General features: G+C 46.2%; 1 protein-coding gene across 3 annotated transcripts in view; it reads right to left on the bottom strand.

Moving 5' to 3' along the window:
* The window catches only part of kmt2d (lysine (K)-specific methyltransferase 2D), a 39,191-nt gene that overhangs the window by 6,043 nt on the left and 6,172 nt on the right, over nt 1-26,976 (bottom strand). The window contains exons 2-49 of one of the 3 annotated variants that reach the window (XM_074644370.1): nt 26,522-26,604; nt 25,222-25,333; nt 24,882-25,084; nt 24,662-24,771; nt 24,390-24,552; nt 22,715-22,886; nt 22,458-22,572; nt 22,079-22,257; nt 21,666-21,967; nt 20,738-20,854; nt 19,808-20,595; nt 19,424-19,537; nt 19,188-19,301; nt 18,961-19,065; nt 18,687-18,868; nt 18,267-18,431; nt 17,946-18,055; nt 17,781-17,825; nt 17,484-17,669; nt 17,212-17,382; nt 17,004-17,126; nt 16,163-16,284; nt 15,931-16,063; nt 15,732-15,812; nt 15,571-15,648; nt 15,299-15,457; nt 15,079-15,148; nt 14,668-14,906; nt 14,479-14,552; nt 14,023-14,073; nt 12,262-13,899; nt 11,998-12,177; nt 11,540-11,679; nt 9,381-11,176; nt 9,165-9,288; nt 7,883-7,964; nt 7,724-7,790; nt 7,382-7,614; nt 4,298-7,246; nt 4,053-4,202; nt 3,786-3,950; nt 2,810-2,957; nt 2,638-2,719; nt 2,374-2,546; nt 2,085-2,209; nt 1,864-1,999; nt 1,590-1,711; nt 115-1,495 (exon numbers count right to left, since the gene is read on the bottom strand). In XM_074644370.1, the coding sequence (XP_074500471.1) occupies nt 115-1,495; nt 1,590-1,711; nt 1,864-1,999; nt 2,085-2,209; nt 2,374-2,546; nt 2,638-2,719; nt 2,810-2,957; nt 3,786-3,950; nt 4,053-4,202; nt 4,298-7,246; nt 7,382-7,614; nt 7,724-7,790; nt 7,883-7,964; nt 9,165-9,288; nt 9,381-11,176; nt 11,540-11,679; nt 11,998-12,177; nt 12,262-13,899; nt 14,023-14,073; nt 14,479-14,552; nt 14,668-14,906; nt 15,079-15,148; nt 15,299-15,457; nt 15,571-15,648; nt 15,732-15,812; nt 15,931-16,063; nt 16,163-16,284; nt 17,004-17,126; nt 17,212-17,382; nt 17,484-17,669; nt 17,781-17,825; nt 17,946-18,055; nt 18,267-18,431; nt 18,687-18,868; nt 18,961-19,065; nt 19,188-19,301; nt 19,424-19,537; nt 19,808-20,595; nt 20,738-20,854; nt 21,666-21,967; nt 22,079-22,257; nt 22,458-22,572; nt 22,715-22,886; nt 24,390-24,552; nt 24,662-24,771; nt 24,882-25,084; nt 25,222-25,333; nt 26,522-26,570 (14,323 nt within the window). In that variant the 5' untranslated portion in view covers nt 26,571-26,604. The remainder of the gene's footprint in view (nt 1-114; nt 1,496-1,589; nt 1,712-1,863; nt 2,000-2,084; nt 2,210-2,373; nt 2,547-2,637; nt 2,720-2,809; nt 2,958-3,785; nt 3,951-4,052; nt 4,203-4,297; nt 7,247-7,381; nt 7,615-7,723; nt 7,791-7,882; nt 7,965-9,164; nt 9,289-9,380; nt 11,177-11,539; nt 11,680-11,997; nt 12,178-12,261; nt 13,900-14,022; nt 14,074-14,478; nt 14,553-14,667; nt 14,907-15,078; nt 15,149-15,298; nt 15,458-15,570; nt 15,649-15,731; nt 15,813-15,930; nt 16,064-16,162; nt 16,285-17,003; nt 17,127-17,211; nt 17,383-17,483; nt 17,670-17,780; nt 17,826-17,945; nt 18,056-18,266; nt 18,432-18,686; nt 18,869-18,960; nt 19,066-19,187; nt 19,302-19,423; nt 19,538-19,807; nt 20,596-20,737; nt 20,855-21,665; nt 21,968-22,078; nt 22,258-22,457; nt 22,573-22,714; nt 22,887-24,389; nt 24,553-24,661; nt 24,772-24,881; nt 25,085-25,221; nt 25,334-26,521; nt 26,605-26,976) is intronic. The other 2 variants (XM_074644373.1, XM_074644371.1) reach the window with 2 other exon arrangements.

The following is a 26,976-nucleotide window of genomic DNA, read 5'->3' as shown; positions in this document are numbered from 1 at the left end:
CTAAAGGCAATTAAAACAGAATTAAAACAGTCAATGGTCATTATTATGTTATTTCAAATGGAAAACACTGAGATACTATGTAACATAAAGTGGGAGCGGTGTAGAAATTCTTACCCTCTGGTGTAGTGTCACGGTACTGCAAGTCCTCCATGCCATGCTCCAGAACACGCACCTCGAACAGGGGGCGACCTTCATCCTCGTTGATGCGGCAGCGGTAGCGACAGCGCTTGTTGGGCACACGCGTGCTCCAGTAGATGCGTGTGGCCTCGTAGCCAACAGGGAAGATGGCAGTGGGTGAGTGGAAGTTGGTCATCTGGGATGGTAGCAACTGGCCAACAGCATGAAAGATGAGACCACCAACACGAAACAGGTGGATACGGTCGCCTCGCTGCAAGATGCTGGCAATCTGCTTCACCTCATCACGCTCGATGTAGACGCGCCGTAAAACGGCAAACATAGTGAGTTCGTCTTCACTGGGGCCCTTCAGCTTGTGCTGGGTGCACAACATGGTCTTGTCCTTGAAGAACATGCAGCGCGCCCGGATGGCACAGGCGAAGTGGTAGACATTCGGACAGCGTATTCTGTTGCAGCTGTTTGTGGCGCCTGTTTTCTGGCAGTATGCGCAAAGAGTCCTCAATCCGCGACGCAGAGCTACTTCCACGTTGATGAGGGCGCCCCCCTGCGTCTCATACACCTCTGTGGACCACAGGGCACAGTTGAGGTGCACCCACAAGTCCACATCGATGTTAAGCAACCGGGCAGGCCCATCTGTGGCTCCATCGCCTTCATCATGGCAGAAGCAGCATTTGCGTTTATCCCGAGGCAGCCTGTCTGGTCGAAGAGTAATGCGCAGGCGTTCCATTAGCTCAGACACCTCACGGCTGCTCTCTTTCTTAGACCCACCCTTACGTATTGTGATGACAATCTGAAGACGCTTCCAGCGAATGCCCTTCCATTTTTTCACTTTGGGATGTACCACCTCCTCGTCAGGGGAGAGAGGCCTGCGCTGCTTGACAGCCTTAGGGGAAGACTCCATGTTGCTGGGAGAATCTTGAGGAGGTTGAACTGGATCAGAGGCCAAGTCCTCCTCCTTGACAGCAAGACTCAGATGATCTTCAGTAGGAGCAGCAGGATCTGGAACTGCAGCGGAAGTTGCTGGATCAGTGACCGACTCTGGAGCTGCAACTTCAGACTCTGTGTCATCAGTTGGTTGAGCAGCATCAATAGGAAGAGGACCATCATCCGGTTCAGGCTCAGTCTTGATCTGGATTTGAACAATGGTGGGACTGGAGGGAGGCGGGGATGGAGAGGCTGATTTTTTGGAAGGTTCAGCTTCACTAGTTGGAACTGGGACTGACGGGGAAGGATGTGGAGGGGATGGTGATGGAGGTGGAGATTCTTCCACTGGTATAGGAGGAAGGTGGCGCACATCCAAGTCGTTTACTTTGGTTGTATAACAGTGCTGGGCCGGTTGGTCGTCTTTGTCTGGGAATTCCTGAGAGAAAAAAAATGCACAAATATTTCATATCTCCAACTTTCAAGAAATACATAATACGCAGCATATGATTAAAAAAAGATCACTGACTGACCTGTTTAATAAGGGCCAGAATGTCCACTTGTTTCTTCAATGTACAGCCTGGTAGAGACACGTCAAACTGCCTTAGCCACTCATCCTGACTGGGTGAAGCGCCGTCCTTTGTACACAGAGCCCCTGGAAGACATGACCACCTTAATATTAGTCATTATTTATAGATTAATAAACTTAAAAGTCTTGCATTCATGTTTGAGAGCTGTTGTTGTGATTATCCTGACCCAATGAGACAACTAGATAATCCAAATGAACAATAATCTGTAAATGCATACCTGACTGGTCGGGTTCTTTTCCAGGCCCATCCACCCCGGGCATGTCAGGGTTTTGGGGAGGGAAAGTCACCTCATAAGACCCCGGCATCCTAATATTGAGTAGCTGGGCCATGGCCAACATGACATGGTTCAGTTTCTGGAAAAAATGTCAGTTTGTGTTAATTATGCATAAAAATAAATAAAAGGTTAACCAGGGTGCAATGATAATCATGGCTGAGTACCTTAGCTGCAGCAGAAGACAATGTGAAGGTAACAGACACTTCGTTGTTTTTGGCCTTGTCCCAATGGTTGGATGTGGAAACTACCTTGCTATCGGCTGCTTCAAATGTTTTGTTTTCTGGGAATGCTGAAAAGAAAAATATGTACATTATTTTTATCATTTTAATAATATAAATGGATTTAATGGTAAAATTAAATTATACTTGAACAATAAAATGCAACACATTCGGGATGGATTTCAAATGTTGCTGTTGTTTTTGGGGGAATTACATTCAGAATGTTGTATAATACCTGGGATGGCAGTGCGAGGTATGAGGGGGATGATGGGGGATATTGCTCTCTCCGTCTCCTCCTCTTTAGGCTCCCGTAGATGAGGGAAGCGTGGCGTTTCATCTCCTACGTTGCTCTCAGGGGAGGATGCCGGGATGATGCTTTCTGGGGCATCCTCGTCATCACTCTCCATCCTGTTAGAAAGACATTTCCTACATTTATAGCCACTCAGCATCAAGAAATCCATGTATTCTGATTGAACTCAAGAGAATCGTCCTATTGTACCTGATGTCCTCATTCTGGTTATGTGGCGGGGTGGGGAGAGCTGCTAGGATGTCTACACTCTTCACCTCCTCTTTAACAGAATCTGCGGGGGAAATGATCAAGTATTTAGAACCCAATTAGATGAAATTCAATATTCATGAAAAACATTAATTTCAAATCCCTCATTGCTTACCCATTGGCTCTTCAGCTGGCTCTGTGTCTTTCTGACCCTCAGACAACTCCTCCCCAGGAGTCACTCCATTCAGCAGTTTGTGCTGTACTGAAGGCGGAGGAGTAGGTGGCAGGGAGGATGGAGGTGTTGGTGGGTTGCTGAGGTTACTCTGTGAAGGCACAAAAAGTTATCCTCAAAATATGAAAGACTGTTCTTGAAGTATTAATCAACAAACAAATGTTGTCACAGCCTGCCACAGCTAACCGTTGGTACTAGGGCTGGCTTTAATGCCACTAATTTCTTTAATGCATTAACGCAACTTGCGATTTTTAGGTTGTAGTGGGGTTCAGTTTTAAAGCTAGAGTGACGATATGGGCATCATATGAAACAAAAAAAACCTGAGGAATCCATTGGTACCAACCATGTCATACTGGCTTGTCGTGACGGAGACTAAATAATGTTCCAAACTTGCGTTTCATTTTGGCGAGGAAAAACTGGCATGGCCATTTTCAAACAGGACCCTTGACCTCTGACCTCAAGATATGTGAATGAAAATGGGTTCTATGGGTACCCACGAGTCTCCCCTTTACAGACATGCCCACTTTATGATAATTACGTGCAGTTTGGGGCAAGTCATAGTCAAGTCAGCACACTGACACACTGACAGCTGTTGTTGCCTGTTGGGCTGCAGTTTGCCATGTTATGATTTGAGCATATTTTTATGCTAAATGCAGTACCTGTGAGGGTTTCTGGACAATATTTGTAATTTTTTTGTGTTGTTAATTGATTTCCAATAATAAATGTATGCATACATTTGCATAAAAAAGGCATATTTGCCCACTCCCATGTTGATAAGAGTATTAAATACTTGACACATCTCCCTTTAAGGTATATTTTAAAACCGATAAAAAATGTGTGATTCATTTGCGATTAATCGCAATTAAATATTTTAATCGACTGACAGCCCTAGTTGGTACATGTTGCAGCTTCATTATACCTTTGTGAGTAATTGAGAATAATAGTCTGGGATATTGTCCAGCACTGCATTTCCAAAAGATCCTTTGAGCTGGGCTTTGCCATTGGCTGGGCTGCTTCCAAAAGGGGCAAACAGATCCAGACTGGCAGTGATTGTAGGCTCCATCAGGGGCAGCAGAGAGAGACCCTGGAGGGTAAATGTCCATTAATGAAACATGATAAAGAACCACTCTTCAAAACATCAATGGCAAAAATCATTTTGGAAACTAATATTTGCCATCCTTTTTACCTGTTTGAGTTGCTTTATCAGGGCTTCAGCACTTTTTCCGACTTCTTCCTTCTTATTCTTCTTCCGTGCGTTAGGCCCTCGGTCTCCAGTTGACTTATTAGAGCGCTTTGGCTTTTGTGCAGGAGCCCTTTTTGTTATAGACTGTAAATCCTGTAAGGGTCAAGAAAAGGAATGAGAGGTTCTTTCCCCACTGACAACAACATGATGAGGGCAAAAAGAATGATTGCACCGAAGAAAAAACATACCTCCATATTACGCGGAGTCCCTTGAAGTTTTTGTTCCAGCATTGCCAGCTTGCTGTTGATGTGGCCATTGATCTCATTGTGGATGCCTTCAGAAGGCCTCTGAGCACCAAGCTGAAGGTTCTTGGTTCTCAGGAGTTTCTGTAGTAGTTGTTGTCCAGTCTCAGATCGAGGGGCTTGAGTCCCAGGGTCTCCGGCCATGTTTCCAGCATTAATAAAGCCAGTGTTGTTCCCAGAAGTAACCGCCTCACCCGATGCTTCTCGCTTTATCGCCCCAGGATGAGCCTCTGGCGCACCATCACACTGAACTTCTCTTGGTTCCTGTTTAATGTTCTGTAAGGTCATCTTGCATAGCTCCCCTGCTCTAGGGCCATGTTGTGTGTGTTGACCATGGCTCTCTGCGACCTGCTGCGACTGCTGCTGAACATTCACGCCTTTCTGTGGACCGTTGGGGATAACTGAGGCCGAGTGAGATGTTTCATTGCCTGATGTCTGAGCTTCTACTTTCATCCCTGGACAATCAAGCGGACTCTTGGCTCCAGGTGACCTGAGTGGAGATGCCTTGACGTGGCTGTACGGACTCCCCCTTCCAGCCCTACTGTCGGCTATAGAAGGTGAGGAGACATGGGATGAATGAGGTGAGGCCGGGTGGGCCGGGCTCATGCCGAAGGGACCTCTTGGAGAATACGCATGGGATGGAGAACCCTGCATGCGGCCTGCTGCAGCTGCCAGTAGTGCTTGTTGGTTCTGGTTGGGAGTGGTTGGACGCATCCCCATAGCTTGATTAAACACGTGCCCAGGAGAGTTGGCTATTGGCTGACGTGGAGATGTTGGCCTTACCATGCGGCCCTGGTCCATTGGGGAAGGCGGCACTGGTACCTGGCCTCTCATAATATGTTGTTGCATCATCTCCCCTACTTGTGGCTGTTGTTGCCCAGGGACCATCATCCCCTGCTGCATGTGGGGAGCAACACCAGGTTGTTGGCCCAACATGCCTGATTGTTGCTGAGTGCCCACTGCTCCTGGCTTCCCCATGACTCCATATGGCATCTGCTGCACAACCTGCGGCATCTGTCCTGGGGGCATGTGAGGCCTCAACTGACCTTGCTGGCCTTGACCCATTGACATCCGCAGCATCTGTCCTTGTTGGAGCTGCCTCTGGGCAATCATGGCCTGGATGTGCTGTATCTGCTGGTTTGGGGGAAGGTTGCGGAGCTGAGGATTCTGAGCAATAATAGCCTGGATGTTGATAGGGGTGCGGATCTGTCCAGGTGGACCCACAGGCCTCTGTGCCATCATCCCTTGCTGCTGGGCTCTCATCATGCCCATCATGGCCTGTTGTTTTTGCTGCTGGGCCATGAGGGCTTGTTGTTGTGGATTATGGCCCATCACAACAGGCTGTGGCTGGCCAGGATGGTTCTGGCCTATGATCTGCTGCTGGATGTTGGGATCTTGTGACTGCTGCATGGAGTTCTGAACTGTTTGCTGTTGTTGCTGCTGAGCTAGGAAATCATTTGGTTTTCCTTCCTCTTTAACGGTCATCAAGATGGGCTTGTCAACAATGAGGGAGCCTTGCCTCTGGAGAGTGAGCGGAAGTTGTTGCTGATGTTGCTGAAGCACGCCAGTTTGTTGGCTTCCAACCAAACCTGTTTGTTGCTCAGGTACAGGCTGAGGATTTGATTGTTGCTGCTGGGCCATATAAACCTGGTTTTGATGCTGCTGTAATTGCTGTCGTCCCAAGTCAGTTTGATGATCATTTGCAGAGCCTAGTTGGGACATCTGGTTGGGAGTAGAGGGTCCACTCTGCTGTGGTGGCGTTCTTGAATCAGGGCTGAGGATCCCACCCTCTTTGGGGCCTGAGTTTTGGTTGTCTGTAGATCCCTGTGGCTGGGGTGTGATACTTCCTGCTGAAGGCGAGGAGCCCATCTGTGGGGTAGAGGGTTGGGAGAGCACTCCTTGCTCTTGGCTGGATTGACTGATCAACTGTGTTTGTTGTCTTTGCTGTGCCATCTGCTGCTGCTGCTGCTGAAGGTGGGCCAAATTCTTTGCAACATTTTGCTGCTGCTGCTGCTGAGACGCAAGCACGCGTTGGGCCAGAATGTTCTGTTGTTGTGGAGTCAACTGGGCCTGGGGACCCCTGAGGCCAGGATGACCTGGAGATCCAACCATTCCCTGCTGACCCATCATCAGCTGAGGCCTCTGTTGCAGTGGTGGTGCAACTGGCGGATTCCCCATAATCCCTGGTTGAACTGCCATCATGGCCTGAGCATGGTTAATAGGCTGGCCTCCTGCAAGGTTCTGTGGCAGTGGAGCCACAGGCTGGCCTCCAACCATTCCTTGTGGAACTTGCACCATGTTCTGTTGATTGGCCTGGTTGGCTAGCATTCCCTGCTGAGTGTTTGCTTGTTGTTGGGCCATAAGTGGGTTCCCCATCATACCGGACGGTGGCTGAGCGATTAAGCCAGGCTGATGATTTGGGTGTGGCATTGGTTGCTGGCCCATCATCACCTGCTGCTGCTGTTGCTGTTGCTGGAGCTTTGCCATCTGCATCCTATGTTGAAGCTGTCTTTCTTGGAGAAGCCTAGGGTCTGCTGCTTGCATGCCAGGCCCCTGTGGGAAGAATCCTGTTGGTGCCCCAGGAGGACCTGGGGCCCTGGCAACACTGACTCCCAGAGCTGCAGGAAGCTGGGGTTGGGCTCCACCAATAAAGGGCTGCCCTTGGGGCATCCTGACAGGCATTCCACCTTGGGGCATCACACCAGGGTGCTGGCCTATTACTGGAGTTCCCTGTTGGCCCATCATCATCTGGCCAGGCATCTTGGGAAACATTTGAGGTGGTGGCCCCTGTGCAGAATGACCTGGGGTAAGAATACCTGAGCTTTGCTGATGTTGCTGCTGCTTGCTTCTGTACTCTGCAATGAGATTGGTGTGCTCCTTCTGCTGCTTGCGTACCTAGAGCAGAATAAATACGAACAGAAATAAATTTGTATATCAAGATGCAAAAAGCCGTTACTGTTGACATGTTTGTCAACTTTTCATAAAAGGTCTATGCAGTTGTCTTTATTAGATTCTTTAAAATCTACACACCTGGTCAAGCTGTTTCTGAATTTTGCTCTGCTCTTCTGTAACCAACTTTAGTTTCTCTGCATCTGCCTCAGCAAACTCCCTGCCAGCTTTCTTAGCAGTGCGTTGCTTAGCACACAGCGCCTTGCGTGATTTGCGCTGAACTCCAATCTGTTCCTCCAAAAACTTCAACTGCATTTGGAGTAACTGCTGCGTGTGAAGAAGCCATTCTTCATATTGGTGCTGTTCTGCATCATCTGTAACAGAAGAGGATAACTTAAGACAACCAGAAAAGAGTATGGGGAGAGCAACATTTACCAATGACTAAATACATTTTTAACAAGATGCAGTATTAGTAGAACATACTGATGATTCCTTGCACAAACTGAGGAGGGTTAGGTCTCGACTGGGTAGGATCACTTGTTTCTCCCTCCTAAACACGAAAAGAAAGCATTTAAATAAATCTGATACATTAAACTTCAAATGAAAGTAAATCAATCACATCTGAGAAGCAAGACAGCGTACCTTTGGAGGTCCAGCTGTAAGTTGACCTGGATCTGTGCCCGGGGCAGAGGCCAGCCTCTGAGCAAGCAGAGAAACTTGTTGCCTGAACAGAAAGCAAAACGTATTACTATACCTGCAATGTACCGAACAATGGTCTGTAATGGCACGTAATTTACCATGATGTTACGGGTTGCTTGTGATATTAGCAAACAGACAGGGAAACTTTGATATTGCTGCATATTACGTCACTCCCTCTGGATGAGGAAAGGAGAACAGTCTTGAGAAAACCACATGTCCAACATCCACTTTTTAAAATACTATTTAACATCTGCCTCAGCAAACGGTTGTGCCAGTAACTGCAGATCTGACTATTGTGAATCACTCCTGCCTCTGAATCAGATGATCTTAGCAGTAGAGTTTCACTTACTGGTATATGTATCACTTCTTTGTTAAATGTTTTTTTTTAAGCATCTCTCGTGTTAATATGGAACAACCATCGAAATGTTGCACAAATTTTACATGACATTCCAAAATATCAGCAAACAAAAACACAAATCATGCGTTTCCATTTGTTAATTTATGCTAATGTTTTGAAGTATTGTAATGAGACTACATAATTTAAAGAACACCTGTTAAGGTTTTTTTTTTCCACACTATGAATTAGGCAAAAGGTAGATATTGGATTGCATTACACTGAAAGGTGTAATTCTAAAAATGTGTCCACCATTAGCAAAATATTTTTTAAAGCCCAAAGTGAACTGTTGGAAGTGTATAGTTATAATGGCTACAAGTTTATCTGGCTGTATTTATACAAGACAGGTGGCTCAACAATTTGCATATGCAGGGCCTAAAACAGTTACCATGAATGGTGACATTTTTATAACTAAATTGCAACTGCATAATTGCTGTGAGTGTCAAGATCCACACCGAGACTGCAACAGAATAATTGAGTAGGTTGAACAGGTATGTTTGTTTTTATAAATACAGACAACAATTACACAACCGAATATCAACTTCCTTTTTTTTCAACATCTGCCGTTACTACAAGCAACCACAGACAGCAACAGGGAAACTAGTTCTTTTGTTTTTCATGTGGGACAGACACATGCGCTGCTGGGTGTCAGCAGTATGACTATGTTGTGTCTACAGATGATAACGATTTTTTTTTAAACAAATTTATGTAATTTCCATTTAGGTTTTTTCTATGTTTATTAAAATGAACTAAAATCTGTTGAATGAAACCATACTGATCAAACTTAAATGTCCAACTAATGTATACACGTTTTACACAACAAAAACATACCTGTCAATGCCAGGGGGTCCAACCATTGGATCCTGTGCCAACACTCTCTTGATACCCTTAAGTGCCACCATCTTTGCCTTGGCAATGGGATCCATGAGGTCATCAGTAGCAAATTTGTCTAAATCTGCAATAAAATAAAAATAAAAAGTCTGTTGATATAGTATGAAAAGAACATCATTACGTAGAGTGATGACGGTGACGAGCCACAGTGCTTACCTTTATCTGGGAAGAAGTTGTTGGCCAGAGGTGGTTTAACCACTGACTGCGGCTGCGGTTGATGTGTGACACCTGTATGGATCCCTGGCGGCCTCATCCTCACCATGGCTTGCTGCTGGGCCATGTTCATGTGAGGTGGAGGTGCCATTCCAGGTCCCATAAGCCTTTGCTGCTGCTGCTGCTGCTGCTGTTGTTGTTGTAACATGTGCGGAGCACGGGGTACCATTCCTGGCTGAGCCATCATTCCTTGGGGTGGTGGTCGATGGTGGTGTTGCAGCATTATCTGACCAGGTGCCTGTGGGTTCGGCTGTTGACTTGAGAGGCCAGGAAAATGAGGCGCCATGCCTCCCTGGTGGAGGGAACTGAGCTGTTGCTGCTGTTGCTGCTTCTGTAGCTCCTTCTTCTCATGCTCCAGCAGATCCTGTATTAGAAGGGGCAGTTCACCATCTAAAGAGCTCTCGACCTTTGCTAAATCTACAGCAGGGGAGTGCTGCCCCCCAACATCAGGCAGCCCCAGCGGATCATCACCAATATCTGCATGTGGAGCAGCTGGAGGAAAAGGCAATGCGTTAGCTTGGCCTGGCAGGGGGTACGGAAGTCCCCCTAATCGAACAGAACTGAGTGAAGCTGACTGGTTTTCTGATTGCGCAGACTTAGCTGATGGTGCGGTCTCACCAAGAAGCATCGACACAGCTTCTCCTATTTCATCTTTCACCACAGTCTTTCCTGGATGCAGCTGAGGGGTCAGACCTCTGTCCTCTATTTTGACCTTGGTGATATCAACGGTTTCTGCAGAGGGTGGCAGTTGGGTCGCACACCCCCTTGCAGTGGCAGGAGCTGTTGTGAGACACTTCTGCCCTGGCTCCACCTTAGCTTTTCCTTCCACTTTAACAAGCGCAGATCCAGGTGCTTCACTTTCTGCTTCCACCAACCGCAGCTGGTCTGAAAAGACATCTTTAGGGTCTCCTTGGTCCAGTTCAGGGTCAGTGTAAGCCAGCAGGTCAAACTCATCACTGTTGAGCAAGTCGTCTAGATGTGGATCATTGGTTTCAAGGTTGTCCAGGTTGCCCAAGTCATCATCTCCTTTGTCGGGGTCCAAGTCTAGAGCCAAATCGTCCTCATCCTCCACACCTCCATCCCCTTGGGTATCCCCGAGCCCATCAAGGTCTGGCTCTGGCAGCTCCTCGCTATTTTCTGCCGGGGCAGGCTGGGGATGTGTGACTAGGCTCGGTTGTCGAAGCTGATGCTGCTCAGTGCCAGGAATGTTTGGAGTGGAAGTAGCTGCCTGAGGCTGCATGTGGGGCTGTTGTGTTACTTGGCCTGTAGACTGCTGAGGCAGTAAAACTGACAGTCTACCCTGCTGTAACCCCAGCTGGGAGTTGCTGCCCCCCTCTGTTTGAATGCCACCAGCTTGAGCTATGGGATGTTGCTGAACATAAGATGCTGCCATCTCTTGCTGTGGGACAAAGAGACGTGGTCTGGGCTGGGGTCCACGAGGCATAAACTGAGGTCGGAGGGGTAGCCTCTGTGAGTTGTGTCTCAATTCAATGAACTGCGGTGGGGGTCCTTGACCCATTGGCTGCATGGTCTCTCCTCCATGTCCTGGTATCATGGTGTGAGGATTACCCATGCCTTCCATACCCTGGATGTTAACAGCAGGGTTGAGATTGTGCCTTATGCCCATAGCCTCCATGCCAGGCTGGGGGAACCTCCTTGGACCTGGAGCCTGGCCCTGCCACTGAGGAGGGAATGGTGGACGGGCATACATGCCCTGAGGTCTGGGGAGGCCTTGTGGCCTGAAGGACAGAAACCCACAAAAGAAAAAATGTATTTCAATTTAAAACACCGTGTACTGTATTACAGAATTTGCAAGATGCGAGAGGTGGGAATAATTTAGGTTGCTAATTATTTCTTTGGGCTCAAGTAATTATTTCTGTGACCAATTTGTGCTCCTGGAATCAGTTCCAGTAATATTACAATTTAGGAATGTTTATATTTGGATATGTATACAGCTACAAATATAACTGTAACCAACCAAAATGACAAGATTTCTTGTGTTACCATTAATCAAAGAGTGGGGGAACATTTCTAATTGTGTAAGGGGAACCAAGTGTTATTATTTCACACCAGTTGTGAATCTACTTCGATGATGTGGTTACCTTAGTGCACTAGGATCCATGATGGCAGGGGTTCCTGTAGGTGGTGGGCGAATGAGCTTGTCCTCCATGCCTCCAACAGCCATGGGCATCTTCCCCGCCATAGAAACCTGAGGTCCAGCAGAAGTAGCAGCAACACGATCCTAAAGGAAGTAATAACAGCAAAAAGAGGCAAATGTAACATTCCTTTTACTCTGTTGCTTTTACAAAGCACTTTTATCCTAAGCTCTTTACAATTTGCCTCTCATTCATCCACACGTTCTCACGCTGATGGCAGTGAGCTGCCATGCAAGGCACTCGTCTGACCATCAGACCAACATTTAACTTGCACCAGTCAACAGAAGTCAAAGCACAACCTCAGCTATAAAATGGTGCACATTAAATTAGTGCTTCTGGTATTATACACAGGCCATACAAAGACATCTTCCTAATTGCTATGGCATATTGCCCAAGGTGTGTACCTGTGGATAAGGTGGTGGTGCTCTGTGGGCCTTGTCTTGTTGAAAGGCTCCCATCTCTCCTCCAGACCAGCCAGGGGATGCATTGCCAGCAGCAGCAGCAGCAATAGCAGCCTCCTTCTCTTGTCTAATGGAGTTTCTCTGCATTTGTTGTCTGATTAAGAATTCCCGCAGCCTCAGTCGCTAAAAAACACAAGAAGCATTGATTAGCAAAACACTTAGGAGGAGGCGCGTAGCATGATTGTTCACTGGCTAATACTTTGATACCTGTCGATGCTTCTCCAGCTCGGTGGGGCTAAGGCCTATTAATGCGGGGTCCTGCACTGCTGAAATGTCAGGCATTTCTTGAGTGCCTGGCAAAGCTGGCTGATGAGGTGCATCTGGAGGGCGGACAGCTGGCAGTTCTTGAGACCCAGAAAGAGGTGGCACCCTGGAGCTGAAGCTGTCTGCCCCCATCGTCTGTTGAGTTTGTTGTTGTTGTTGCTGAAGCTGACCCTGTAACATCTGACTCTGCTGTTGGGTTATTTGGAAGCCTCCCGTGCTGGGGCTGCGGCTGAAAGTAGGAGGTGCTGACGGTTTACCAGAGAGAGGGTCCCCTATGGAACTGTTGTTGGGATGGGGTGGAGGTGGCTGGTTAGGATGAGGTGAGCTTTTGTAGCTTGCAGTTCCCTCTGGGGCAACAGAGGAGGGACGAGGGGGTTTGTGGATAGTAGAAAAAGGGTCTCTAGATTGTGGCCTTGAGGGTGGCTGAGAGCAAGGGTCTGGGGATTGGAAACGAGGGTTAGCAGGAGAATGAACAGAGTAAGCATCATTGGAGAGGCCACCAGGAGTGTGGGGAGACTGAGCGCTGCCCTGGGACTGTGGGCTGGAGGGCACTCTAGAGCATAGTTCCTGTTGAGCTACAGGGTGTCTCTGGGGTCCAAGAGAACAGTTGTCGCCTGATTGCGGCCTGGGAGTCAGCGGTTGCTGAGTGTGGGGGTCAGAGAAAGGGTGGGAGGGAGACTGCCTGTAGCCTTCAGAGGGGTGGCCAGGGGAAGCTCCAGGATGAAGTGCCCCACCCTCCCCTTGGTGCATTCGTGGCGTCATAGGTGCCTTGAATAAAACATCCCCAGGCTCCAGCATCCCAGCAGGAGAGCCAGTGGATAGATCAGGTCTTCCAATGGCAGAGGAGCGTGGAGAAGGCGCACTCATATCAGCCCTGTACTGCCCTGTGCTTGCAGGTGAGGAAGCCAATGCAGAGGGTGATGGGGCCGAACCATAGTCTGGTCGTCCCATCCCTTGCTGGGTTCTGAAAGGGTCTCCATAGTGGGTGTTGTGGGATGGCGAGAAGATGGGTGACTCCCCAAGCCCTGCGCCTCGTGAATGAGGACTTTCTGGAGGTCCTAAGGACTCCTGGGAGCCTTGCTGTGATTGTGGTAGATGACTCTGTTGCTGCTGCAGCTGTGATCTGAAGTAGGGGTCAACCTGCTGAGCCCGTCTGGGGGTTCCAGGAGTTCCTGGTTGCATGTCAAAGGGGCCAAGACTGGCTGGCCGTCCCTGAGGAGGACCCTGTGGGCCGGAAGCGGAATAACCTGAGGAAGAGGCCTGTAAGGGGCTGGCCCCAGCATGGGAGTAGGGTGTGGTTGGGTGAGAGTGAGAATGGGGTGACTGAGGAGGAAGCTTGGCCAAGGGGTCTGTCCGGATTTCAGCTGAGCCCGGAGTCTTAACAGGTCCATCTGAGAAAAAGACAGAGGATGATCCTGAATCTGGAGGGAAGGGAAACGGGCTTTCTGCAGAGCTGGGCTGGGAAGAGATTGACGCAGAGCCTGAAGGAGGAGGGATCTGGAGGTGTAAACTGGGCCGTTCGGTCTTCACACGCACTCCTCCCTCTGTCTTGATCGGCCTGCACACCTGACTCTCTGCCTGCTGTTGGAAGAGGAGAGGGGAGTACAGAGGAAGCATGAAAAAGCTGCACCACGACTCTAATGAAAGTTACCAAACCTTTTATTTTATCGTGACAATACAAAAGGATGCTGCTGCTTTAATCACCTTCTGCGCCTTGGTGATCCGCTGAGCTGCTCGGTTATCTTTGGCCTTTTGCTACAAAAAGAATATTAAAATAATTTAAAATGTAATTTTAACTTCGGCATGACAAAAATATTAGTTAATAATTAACAATTTGTTTTGTTTAATTGCAGACACATACATACATGTAGGCTGAACCTGGATAATCCTAATACTAAATTTCTCATCGGGGTTCCAATAAGCAGTACCCATCAAACATTTCAAATTACAACAGTTCCCTATATTTCTATTCTGTGTTTGGTAATTTTTCCCTTCAGGCTTTCTGCATAGAAGTAAGGGTACCATAAGCCACTAGGGACAATTCAAACACAAAATAACATGGACCTGACGTCATTGACTATATTTTAGAAATTTGTGTTACAAGAAAACTGCAGGAAACAAGTGTTGAGTTAATATAAATCAAAATAAAACAGAACCTACCAGATATGGAACCTTGTCAGCAGCTGACACCTTCCTCCAGACCTTCATGATTTGCTTACAGCGACTGGCCCAGTCTGTGACAGGAGAAATATTTAACAGCTGCTCAATATCTAACAGGGATATAAACTTTACTATGAAAAAGCATTGGTAATAATGTGCCTATCGGTATATTATTTCTTCCACACTCACCTGGGTAGTCCTGTCTGAGAGTGGGAAAGTTGGTATTGGCATAAAGCACAGGGGAAATGGTTGAGAGTTCTCCCAGCTCTTCGTCTTTCTCCCAGCGCTGGAGACTGCGCTGGTTGTAGGACAGCCCATCACCGTCTCCCTCAGTGGGGGTCGGTGGGGAGGAGGGGGTTGCTGGGGTCGAGGGAGTGGCCCAGGGGCTCTCCTCACCCCCATCTGGACTGAACAGTCCTCCTCGGTCCCTGTGCACCATATGAGATGTTATTGTCTTACATAAGATGTGTCAACAGCATTGGAAAAAAATTAAATTAAACTGCATGTATGCTTTTACACTATGATCTGAGTTTTTGCAGAGCTACACACTACAGATTGTTGTACAATTAAATGCACTAGGCAATTCAGTATTGGTCCTACCGCATATCAAAGAACGGCGACTGAGAGAGGCCAGGAAAAGCATCCATCATTCCAGCTGAGGGCAGGGACCCTGCAAGAGATTTTCCACGTGTGAATCCCAAGCCGAACTTCACTTAAACCGTACTTGTGTACTTACTACATACTTAGTCCTCAATCATACAACAAATATGGTTTCATGGTTTTATGATATGATCATCTCCAGACATGCCCTTGTACACACCTGAGAGGAGAGCTCTCTGCGGCAGAGCGCTACGATTGAGTTCTCCTTTACTGCCCTCCAAGATGGGCTTCATGCCCTCCAAAGAGGAGCCATCTGACACTCCCAGAACCTTCCTGAAGAACTGCTCAGAGTCCTGACTCTCCACCCCTTGCGGAAGACCTGTCGCACAAGAACGACAGCGTGTAAGGTATGATGCTAACATCAGGTATTACATTTTCCCCCAAGTTCATGTTGCATACTGTATAGACCAAAGTATCCTCTCAGGGGACTACCTTCGCTTTTTTCTGCATCAGAGTCTTGAGGATCAGTCGACGCCTGGTGCTTCAGCGATGAGGATGGTGCAGAAACTCCTAAAAAATTTAAATTTGAAACCAACCTGCATTACTTCAAAACCATAATAAACTAGTAGCAAAGTGTCCAAACAGACACTTACCTGCACTTTCTCCCTGAGCCTGGGGGGCCTCACCCCCCTCTTGCTTGACAGGAAAATTAGCTTTCACCACACGATCCTCAGCTAGTGAGAGAAGCACAAAGAGCACAAAGGTCACAAAGGTACTAACCTTTTCCCACACCCAGTGTCACAAGTAATTTGAACAGTTTTCATGTGTCGTAGGTCAAGTTAGTGTTCTTACTCTCTGGAGAAGTTTTGACCCCCGACGGTGCTGGTAATTGAGGTCGGACAAGGCATGCGCCTGGCCTCTGCCCTGGGGGTATCATCACAGCTTTCTTACTCAAGTCTATTAGTGTCTTCCCAAAGAAAGCCTCCTGCAGTGAATTACAAACATTTCAGATGTTAACATTAGGTCCCTGGATACCACAAGTTTCAAAACTGTTTGAAGCATGAGGCATGGAGAGACGTCAAACCTGGAGATAAGCTGGAAACATGTCCTCAAGTTTGCTCTTCTTCCGTCCCCGGCGTTTCTTGGCCTGTTCCTCGCCCTCCACTGGTTTAGGATCCATGATGTTATCTGTGTCAGGGTGAGGTCCTACACATATATATAACCATGCAATTCAGTTTCCCAAATTTATATTATTCCCGAAAAAACAAATGCAGTTATGCTGCCTCTAGTAATGATGATTGAAGGAAGATGAGAGTTCGTTCAGACCAAAAACAGCCACGCGTTAAGTAAGGGATAATGTACAGCGCACCTGTCATCGTTGTGAAATAAACCCAGACAGGGCGACACAACAATGACCCGCTAGCTGTATATTATCCCGCTTATTATACGCCTACTTACTTAAGAAATCAATAATTTGATACAAAAACGGGTCCGACATCAGAACTGCGCCCATGGCAACGGTCTGTTATACATAGCAACGGTCTGCTATGAAGAAATAGCAGACCGCAGAACGTCGTGATTGACCAATCAGAATCAAATAGTCAACAAAGCTGTGTAATTAAATAATGTAAGGGGTTGCGTTGGTGGGGGGCGTGCTGCTTCAGCGCCTTGGTGGATGACATGGCATTGCAGCAAAAGTTAAGCCAGGATCAATTTTTCCGCTGTGTCAACGGAGTGGCCTTTTTTCACGCAAGGCTAATGTTGGTCTGAAGGAGGTCCCATGTTCAATAACTGTCAACATTTTCCTCCATAAAGCACTGAACCCCCACCCCATTTAGTCAATACTACTTTCTGAAATCTGAATTATTGCATTTTAACATTTTAATATTGGATGAAATAAAATTCAGTCTACTGTTGTCACTAACCTTCGTCAATGGTTCTCTCTATTGGCTGTCCATCTAACGTCGTCTCTCCAGCCAACTGGGCAAAGAATTCTTTCTTCATCCGTGTGTGACACTTCCTTTGTCGCACCATGAAGCCTCCAATTCCTAGTACAATTTATAAATAAATATGTGTCAATAGTTTGTGGATGCTCCGACATCTTTGTGGATGATGAAATTCCTGGTAGCTTACCAGGCCTGTAAGGTTTCCGCTTTCTCTTTTTGCTATCATCCATCTCCTCTGCGCCTCCTTTGAGACCATCGCAGTCACCCATGCCTTCGGCGCCTCCCTCTGCACCGCCTTCTCTGTCGGGGCTCCCAGGGTTCTCCATCTTGGATTCACAGTCCATGGGCTCCCCACAGCCTAGATATACAAGATAACATTGAAATTGCTTACATTAAGAAGGAGCAAAACACCCCTGAAGATTGTTAATACACCAGTGGATGAGCGAGAAGTGTGCAAACCTTTTCCATCCTCCCCATCTTCGACCTCCCTGAGATCCATTCCATCAGGGCCTCCGTCACAACAAAGAGTGCCGAGTCGAGAGCGACGCTGCCGTCTCTTGTGCAGGGGCGACATGGAGATGCTGCGAAGCAGGGACATGCCAGACTCTGTCAGCCACACACCCTCCAACCGGTAGAACTGGGGCTCTGTAAAGTGACATTTGCAAATATGAGTGACTTGCAGTAAAAAAAAGAACAAATGATGACCATGCGTAATGTGTTTGTGATAATAAACAAGAATAAGCAAAATCTACTAACCTGGCTCTTTGATCTTTATTGAAGCCATAATGGCTGACTCTACTACTGTGAATAAAGGCAAAAAACACGGATAGAAAGCAAAAGAAAAACATGTCATCAGTAAATACGAGAATATCCGGTGTATATTTTTGAAACCATAGTTTTTGAAGTCGGTGTGAGACTTACCCACGGGTTTTGGAACATATGCGGAGCAAGATGTGCATGCAAAGCCTTCATCAGAAGCTTGTTCCACCTCATCCTCTGTGTACAGACTCTCACATACAGCATGGACCCATCTGCACAGGCACACAGAAATACATTGATACACATACTTTTCATAACAAATCACACCGCGAATCAAAGATGTTACGGAATAATTCATGATGTGAAAAATACATAAATAATCCATTCCCCGCTTGTCTTCATTAGAGCTGCGGTCTCATGAATACCTCAGTTTCTGTGTCTGGTTGTGTGTGTGTGTGTGTAGTTCTAATGAGCAGCACCCACCGATCGCAGTACTGACACTGCAGCAGCAGCTCCTCCTCCATGAAGTTCTCTCTGCATACCGGACAGGTGACGAGGCTGGCACAGGGGCCACAGTGGGTGTAGTTGTTCTGCCACTCACAGTGGAAACCCGGGGAGTTGGAACCACACTGCACACAGCACACACACCTGCACAGAAGTGATAAAGCACTCTGTAAGAAATATACAGCTATACAGAGACGCCAATTTGAGTGGTGCACCATTTTTTCAGTTGCTACAGAAGCAAGAGGCAGAGGGATGGGCCTCTGAATTGCTAATGCAGGGCTGAGGCATGAGTATTTTACATAATATGCAAATTTACATGTATTCATTTCCATTTGACCCCATTCAAGGCTACAAGGCTGAATGTAGCATTGTGCTCTTAGAGTTTACACTTCTTTTTACCATTTGCACTTCCAACCACCCTTGGGGACATTGTGTAGGGGTGGGTCCAAGCAGTAGGTGTGATAGCTGACATCACAGTCATCACACAGCAGCAGACGGGATGGGTCCGACGCCTTTCCACACATCTCGCACACGATACATTCCAAACAGCGCCAGCCCTTACGGAGCATCGTCTTGGTGATCTACAGAAGATATCAGGGTTAAATCTATCTGGATTTTTAAAAGTTCATTGATGAAAAAAATAAATAAATAAAGAGGATAACGTTGTGCTTACTTTGCTGTTCACACAGTATGGATGGTAACACTGGGCACACTGAGCACAAGCCAACAACTGCCCCTCCGAACCCTTTCCAAAACTGCCACACACGACACACATATCCTAAAACAGAGGAGAGAAAAAATAAAAGAGGAAATTAGAGTATTTACGTTGCATTTGAAGGTGGCGACTGTGGTTGTGCCACAGGGTTAATTAAAAATGTCACACTTCAACAAGAGCTGTACCTGGAGCAGGACAAATTTATCGGTGTTTGAGAAAAGGACCACTGTGTTCTGCATGGTGTCATCTTCCTCTTCTTCTTCCTCCTTATTTACTCCAGTGTCTGTGGTCATGCTTAGCTGTGAACAAGGGGATAACAAGTTAGAAACGTACTGCCAAAATGTGTCATTAGATGACAAATTATGAAAAGAGTGATTATCACCACATTATAAAAGTGAAAGAATATAGAAGTACAGCTCACCAAGAAAGCATCGATGCAGGAGGCCATGGCTTTGAGGCGTGACCTCCCACCACGCCCTCTCCCTCCACCACCTCCTCGAGGTCTGCGCTTCCCAGGAAAGCTGTTGCTTCGCCCCTACAAGCAGAGGAAAAACAATGTCAAGACGTGTTGTGACAATGACATCTTAAAAACAACAAAAGTTAAAAAGGTATAATAGACAGCGCACAGGGTGTGCAGCCCGTTCAGGTGGTCAAATACCGCCGCTGTGTCAAGCCCCTCGGCTTCTGATACAGAGGCACAAGTCTCCACATACAAAGCGGTCGTATTTCACAGATGAGAAAGGGTTGTGTTTATGTGCATGTGTTTCAGAAAAAAAAAGAGACATTTTTTACATGATGACCTCACCTGTTTGACCCGTGAGCGACCTGGGGATCCTCTGCGTTTCACCTTCTCTCTGTCGTTTCTGAAGGGTTCGAAGGGAAGCGAGTCATCAGTCTCAGTGAGCAGGTTATCGTTGTGTGAGCGGCCAGCGGGTACGAGGCCAAACTCCATGGAGAGCTGAGGATCAGCTTCTCCTGGAGAGCCCAGAAAGCCACTGCTGCTCTCGTCCCCATGGCTCATATAGGACATCTCGTCGTTAACCTCGTGCTCCTGAGGTTCCTGCTTTATGTCGATGATAAGTCCTTCTCCTTTCATTTGCTCATCATACTCTTCGTCGTCCTCCTCCTCAGAGTGAGGTAGTAACCTCCCCTCCATTTCCATAGAAGAGAGGGCCTCTTGTGTGTCTGCTGATAAAGAAAGAGGAGAAGGAGACTGGGGGTCCTGGCATGGACTTCTTTCCTGCCGATTATCCATGAGCAAATGCTCCGTTTTGTCCACAGAGGCAGGAGAAGCTGGTAACTTTGGTGGATCCTTACTGAATGATTCTGTGATAGGAGTGCCGTCAGAGTCGCTGTTTAATAACTCTGGTGACACTTCTTGTTCCACTGAGGGAGTGGCCTCCTGCTTCTCCACCTCCATTTTTTCAGGGCCCTGCTGCGACACCGGCGTTGGTTCTACTTTGGGGTTGTCCGACTGCGTCTCTGCTGTGGGGTCCTGGGAAGGGGTGGCTCGAGTCACCTGGCTGACTGCCTCTTCTGCTCTCTCTTCATCAGCAGGTAGACAAGAGGCCCTCTGTTCTTTCGTTGCACATTCTACATTTGAGATTAAGGAATGCACGGTTATTAGTGTAAACATTTATAAATCTATCATTAGTTACGGTATACCATCATACAAATAATAAAGTACTGCTTTGTGTTCATTTTCAAATATGTCCACAGTGTGTTCTGAGCTCACCTGTGGACTCAAGTGGAGCAACGGGTGCCTCAGAAGTCAATTCCTCTGTTGCTGCCTGCGACTCGTCCTCCGTGATTTTCTCCCCGTCTGTTGTCCCAACAACTGCAGACTCCACCCCTAAAGCCGAAAGTAGTTAACTTTTAGAGGCATATCTCAGACTTAAACCACATTACATTTATTTAGCCGACACTTTATCCAAAGTGACCTACAATAAGTGCATTCAACCGTGTGGATACAACCCAAAAACTGCAAGAACCATGCAACCACATCAACTTCATCAAACATGGTGATCTACTTCAAGTGCTACATTTAACTGTAAAGCGAGGAATCTCTGTCTGTGTTTCATTCGCATATCTCAAGAATCGCTCGTCCGATCTACTTCACACTTGGCGGGTGTATTTCTGGGGACCCGAGGGAGGGCTTTTTCGAATTTGCAATTTGGACACATGATACGTTCAATATTAATAAACTTTGAATAAACAAGTGAGTGCTCTGGTGCCCTCTGTGGGGGCGGGGCCTCAGGGCTCTGCAGACTGAGACAAGTATGTCGTCTAAAGCGGGCAGACCGCTCACTTTTGCCTCGGATCCTGGATATAACCTGCTAACGCTGCATGAATGCTGGATAGCGTTACAACCAAACTTTTCCTCCCTTCCCTGGAGTCAACAAGCACAAGGGGATAGCCTACAGGAACAGCGCAACTCTGCCACTGCAACTCAAACTGTGTACGTTTTTGCAATACTAACAGTGTTGGGCAGTAGCGGCTCTACAAGTACCAGCATTACTAGTTTAGAAATAATAAGTGAAAGAAGTTGTTTTTTTTAAGGTGCAGTCAACATAAAAAAGTTGCATTCTTTTACTAGTCCAATAAAACTCATGACTGGCATGTCTCGTACGCTTTGTCTCATGTTGTGTCCAACTCAGACTTACCCAAGTCCATCGGTGTCTCTTTGTCAGTCGTAGCTTCAGGCTGACCAATCTCTGATGTGCCTTTCTGTCCTGGTGTCACCTCTGATAAGTCTGTGTGCTCTTCTGTCACCATGTCTGCATCCGTTTGAATAGTCATCTCCACCAAATCCGCCTGTCCTTCAGTCTCCTCAGACGCCTCTCTGGTTTGCACCTCTGCTGTGAATGGTTGAGTTACAGGCTGCTGCTGATCCTCCTTGCAAAGCCGGCAAATGCACCTGGCTTCTGGAAGCTCCCCCGGTGAAGCACATTCACTGTGCACCCACCTAAGGCATTAAAAGAGATCATTAATAAATATTTCATGACAATATGAGCGACAAGCCCACACATGATAGCTACTTCAAATTAAAGCTAGTGTGCTTTTGCATCAAACTAACCTGTGACACATGCTGCAGCACTGTAGAGTGACAGATGGATTGGCAGCTTTGTTGCACACGCCACACATAGAGCTGCGTTGACGCTGGCAGCCCTCACACACGGCGTAGTTGTCAAACCACTGGGCCGAACCTGGTAGCACCAGTCCACGGACACCACACTCCGTACATACACGACACCTCTGAAGAAAATACAAATAATGGGGGTAAAATTTAAAGTGATCAAAGAAACACGTGAAAAAAAACTCTCTTCAAATGGTAAATAAAAACTTTTTTCTGACAGGAAGTAAAGTGAGTAAAAAGTAAGGGAACTTGCTCTCACAGTAGGTTTCTGAGGTATGGGCATCACTTTCTAATGAGGTGAAAGACAACTTTGACTTACTCTGCATTTCCATGGGTCAGAGGGAAGAGAATCCATGGCTGGCTGGAGACAGAAGGTGTGGTAGCCCTTATCACAGGCATCACATACCAGCATTTTGGAGTCTTCTCCTGGTTGTCTAAAAAAAACGAAGAATAAAAACATTACTTTTAAAAATTGGAAATAAAGTACAATAAGATAAATGTCTTGAAAAAAAACCAATGTAAATATAATGCAAAGCGTTCAGGCACTACATCTGATTCACTAGTAGTTTGACTCACCTGCAAGTCTGACACACTTTACACTCTGGACACTGCCATCCTGCCCGCTGGATGGGCGTGGCACCGATCTCCAGACAGGCCGCATGATAATGTTGGCCACAACCCGTACAGAACAGCGAGTCTGTGAGCTCCCCCGCTGAGTCACACACTGCACACCACGCCTCCTCACCTGCTGTAAAAAAAAAAAAATACACAAGAATGGGTATTAGCACCATTTACTTTTTAATTCTTCCTAGTTCAACATGAAAGTCAGCACAGAATAACCGCAAGTTAGGTAGCCAGTAGACACTTTTAAAGATGCCTGGAGTTTTGTTCAGCAAAGTAAGCATTTCTAAAGTAAAAAAAGTTTAAACTTTTTGGAGAAGACGATTGGCAATGATTGCTTTTTTTTCAACTTTCAAGCTTTACAGGCAGCTGACATTTTATGACAACAAAGAGCATAAAATTGTACAGCCCAAGCTAAATATAACCACTGACAGTTTGATGGAGAAGTATGCATGGGCATGTAGGTTATATACGCGCGAGTATGCAAATGAATAATGATGAGTATATGTGTAGATGTGTTAAATCTATACTCGGCCATATACTTCAGAAAGTGAGGATGGAGAACCCACAGTACTCCAGAGGACTGAGTTGACTCACAAGTACTGTGGTATGCGCATGCCTCTTTTTGTGCATATGCATATAAACTGTACAAGTATTATTTAAACGGGAAAAAGGCTAGGTACAAATATATGTAAAGTTTCGTATACACTGGGATAACGTCTTTTCCTAATAAAAATTAAATAAAAAATAAAAAAGTACAGCCCACAGTCGATAAACCAAAATCAGTGTGGAGCAAACAAGTTGTCTTACAGCAATTCTGAGAGAGCGTTAAAGCTTTGGACTTCTTTGATAATATTCACAGCTGGTCATCATCACCTTTGCAATGTGTGCATAGCACAAGCCTTAAGGCCCTGAAACACCAAGCCGACAGTCGGCCGTTGGCCAGTTTGGGGCCGCTGGTGAGCGTCTATCGCCCTAGATTTTGTGTTGTGTCCCACACCGTTGGCTCTAGTCTGCCTCTGTTTGAGGTTTTTTGGCCGATTCAGCATGTTGAATCGGTGGTGGAGCCCATCAGTGAGAGAAATCTCTCTGACTGGCTGTCCAGCTTAAGCGAATCAGTGCACGAGAAGAGAAACGCAAGTGAAGAAAGCAAGCCAAAGAGTAAAGTCAAGAGGAAAAACACAGAAAGCTCTTTTCATTTTTCATCTTCACCTCATCTGATCATTCCAATACACAGATATTTTCACAATGACATGGCCATCTGGAATGAAGCTAAATGGTGTAAAAATGGTCGGCAAGCGCTTCTTTATTTAACGTTTGTATCATAACAACAGTTTGTATATGCGCCATCCTAGGTCCTACGGTTTCCTTTTTTCAATGACGAATACAGACTACCGCCATCTGCCGGTATGGAGAGTTATTACATCTCGGACGTCCATGATAACTGGCCGTTGGCTGTAGTCTTTGCGTGTGTTTGAGTGAAACTTTTTGGCCAAGACACAGACGACGTGAGCCAACGCAACAGGCAGCCTTCGTCGCCGTTAGTTCTCCGATGTCGGTTTGGTGTGTCTGGGCCTTTAATGTGAGCAAGTAATGACACAATTTTGACAAAGACGTTTGGTTCTCTTACCCAACTCCTCTGCCTTGTCTATGTGCTCTGGACAGAGGAGAACCAGCTGCTTCATGGACTGGAAGGATCCACTGGCTGCCGAGCAGGGGAAGTGGTAGAACCGCGAGCAGCCCTCAGCATGGCAACGAATGGTTGCACCCAGCCTTTTGCAGTATTCGCAAAGCTGGAAAAAAAAACAAATGGTAACAAGTAAGACTTTGTGAAGGAAGCCTGTTAATCCCTATATTCTCACCAGATACCATCTAATCCAAGTCTATGGACAATGCACTTACCCGCTGTGTCCCTGAGATAACGGCCTTATCCACGTTCTCCAGCTCCTCATTCTCCATTCGCTTCACTCCCTCCGACCACACCGCACACCAGTGATGAACCGAACAACCCCCTGTTTATAATAAACCACATCAGTAAAATGTCTAACCAAACTTCAATACTACATCTGAGTGCTGAATTTCTAGTAGATGGAAAATAATAGCAAAATGTTTTGAGCTCAACCTGAGTCGTCAAAGAGTGATGCCAGACAGGGGGAGTCGGAAAATCCAATGGAAGACAGGTCATCATTCCCGGGCTGTGGCAGTGGGGAAGCTGATGGCTTGAGGGTCGGCCGCTCTGAAGATGGCGCAAAGTGTCTCAGTTCCCGCTGTCCATGCAGGCTCCGCTCCACACAGTTACAAAGCGCACAAGCTCGAACGCTCTCTCTGTACAGTCACAAACAGAACAGTTCAAAACGCAGATAGAGATTCAGTTTTAGGTGTTGTCAAAAATGAGCAGCTTCTTGTGATATCGACCACACCAGTGTGGACAATATCATTTATGATCAGAATGAATAACTTACACAGGTGTGCTGGAGGAGGCTGCAGTAGCACCAGACACGTCCTCCGCAGCAAGAAGGGCTTTGGACTCCTCCTCAGAGGAGACAAGCTGCTTTGAAGGGGCATTGTCATCAGCTAGAGAATGAAAAACAAAAAAAAAACACACTTTAAACAATAGGAATAAATGGCTTTTAAAAATAAAAAAAACAAAAAAAAAAACATAAACTTTGTTTTTATTGTCACATACATACATGAAATTCAATTTCTGCATTTAAACCATCTTAAGCATTAGGAGCAGTGGGCTGCTGTAAAGCGCTTAGGGAGCAACTTGGGGTTCAGTGTGTTTAAGGACATGCGGACAGGAGGAGCCAGGGATCGAACCGCCAAAAGGTTAAATGATGACCCGCTCTATCCCCTGAGCCACAGCCACCCCATTCACTGAACCCATAAAAATTGACTTGCTATTATCACCTCTAATAAATTATGTTTACAAATCACTTAAAGTAGCAGTAGGCAGTATATATTTTTGGCATCATTGGGCAAAAATTCCACAATAACCTTTCAGCATATTGTAATTCAAGTGTTCTGAGAGATAACTAGACTTCTGCACCTCCTCATGGCTCTGTTTTCAGGCTTTAGAAAATCTAGCCCATGACGGGAGATTTTGACCAATCACAGGTCATTTCAGAGAGAGAGCGTTCCTATTGGCTGTGCTCCGGTCATGTGAATGGAACTTCGCGTTCCTTCAACAGATTTAACAATGGCGGCTGCGTCACAAACTTTCCCATTTTAGGTATTAACGTAACATAATATTGATTCATATTTGATCAGCGCTGCCTAGTTTGACCGTTTAGTCGGAGTTCACGAGTGATTGACAGCCGGCTCTCATAGACAGCAGATCGACAGCAGACCTCAGATCAGATTTAAATCATATTTGCTCCAATCTCGCCTACTTCAGCTTTAAGCACTTTAATCTGCCATGTTGACAATGACAAATGTATCTTACTATATGTTTTAAGATGGTTTCATGTTGTTTTTGTGATGTTTTTTATTTAAAGCAACGGACTATAGCACTGTGCCCAAGACAAATTTCCCCTCTATGACAATAAATATTTTTTTGCTTCTATCTATCTCTCTGTATCTCTTTTTCTCTCTCTCTCTCTATTGTAGGAAAATTAAAAAATCCTTCTCAACCATGTGTATTTGTCCTTCAGAGCAAGGCACATTGCGATATTATTCATCTTCCTGCAGAATAGTGTACAATCATAATAGATGACATTGGCACATGGAAAAAAAAAAAAAAAAAAAAAGACAACACATTACCTGTTGGTTCAGAGTCATTTTCTTCGCAGTTTGATTTCTGCTCGTCCATCCCCCGTACAGATTTTGACCTCCTTGACAGAGATCTGCAATTTTAAAGTATAAGTAAAATAGTTTAATAAAACCATTCACGATACAGGTTCTGAAATTAGCACAAATGCAGGTACATTGTTGGCAGTGGCGAGTAAAATATACAATATGGTGGACAGGGAAAACGCTACGGATGGGAACAGAGAAATCGGTTCCCGCTGAGAAGGTTCCTAGTTGTCCGATTCAGATTGTTCTGTTCAGTATAAATGACTATTGGGTGGAGGTAAATTCAAACGTAATCATAATGTGGTCAAATGTCATCTTATAAAATGTAGTTTTTGGCGAGAAACTGGAATAAATCCAGTTGTTTGAAGGATATGTTTTCACAGTAATATAAAACAGATAATAGAGAGAAAATTATGACCTAT

This window comes from Sebastes fasciatus, chromosome 8 (genome assembly GCF_043250625.1).
Source record: "Sebastes fasciatus isolate fSebFas1 chromosome 8, fSebFas1.pri, whole genome shotgun sequence".
Lineage (NCBI taxonomy): Eukaryota > Metazoa > Chordata > Actinopteri > Perciformes > Sebastidae > Sebastes > Sebastes fasciatus.
The sequence above is the reverse complement of the archived record's forward strand: the minus strand, read 5'-3'. Positions and strand labels throughout refer to the sequence as shown.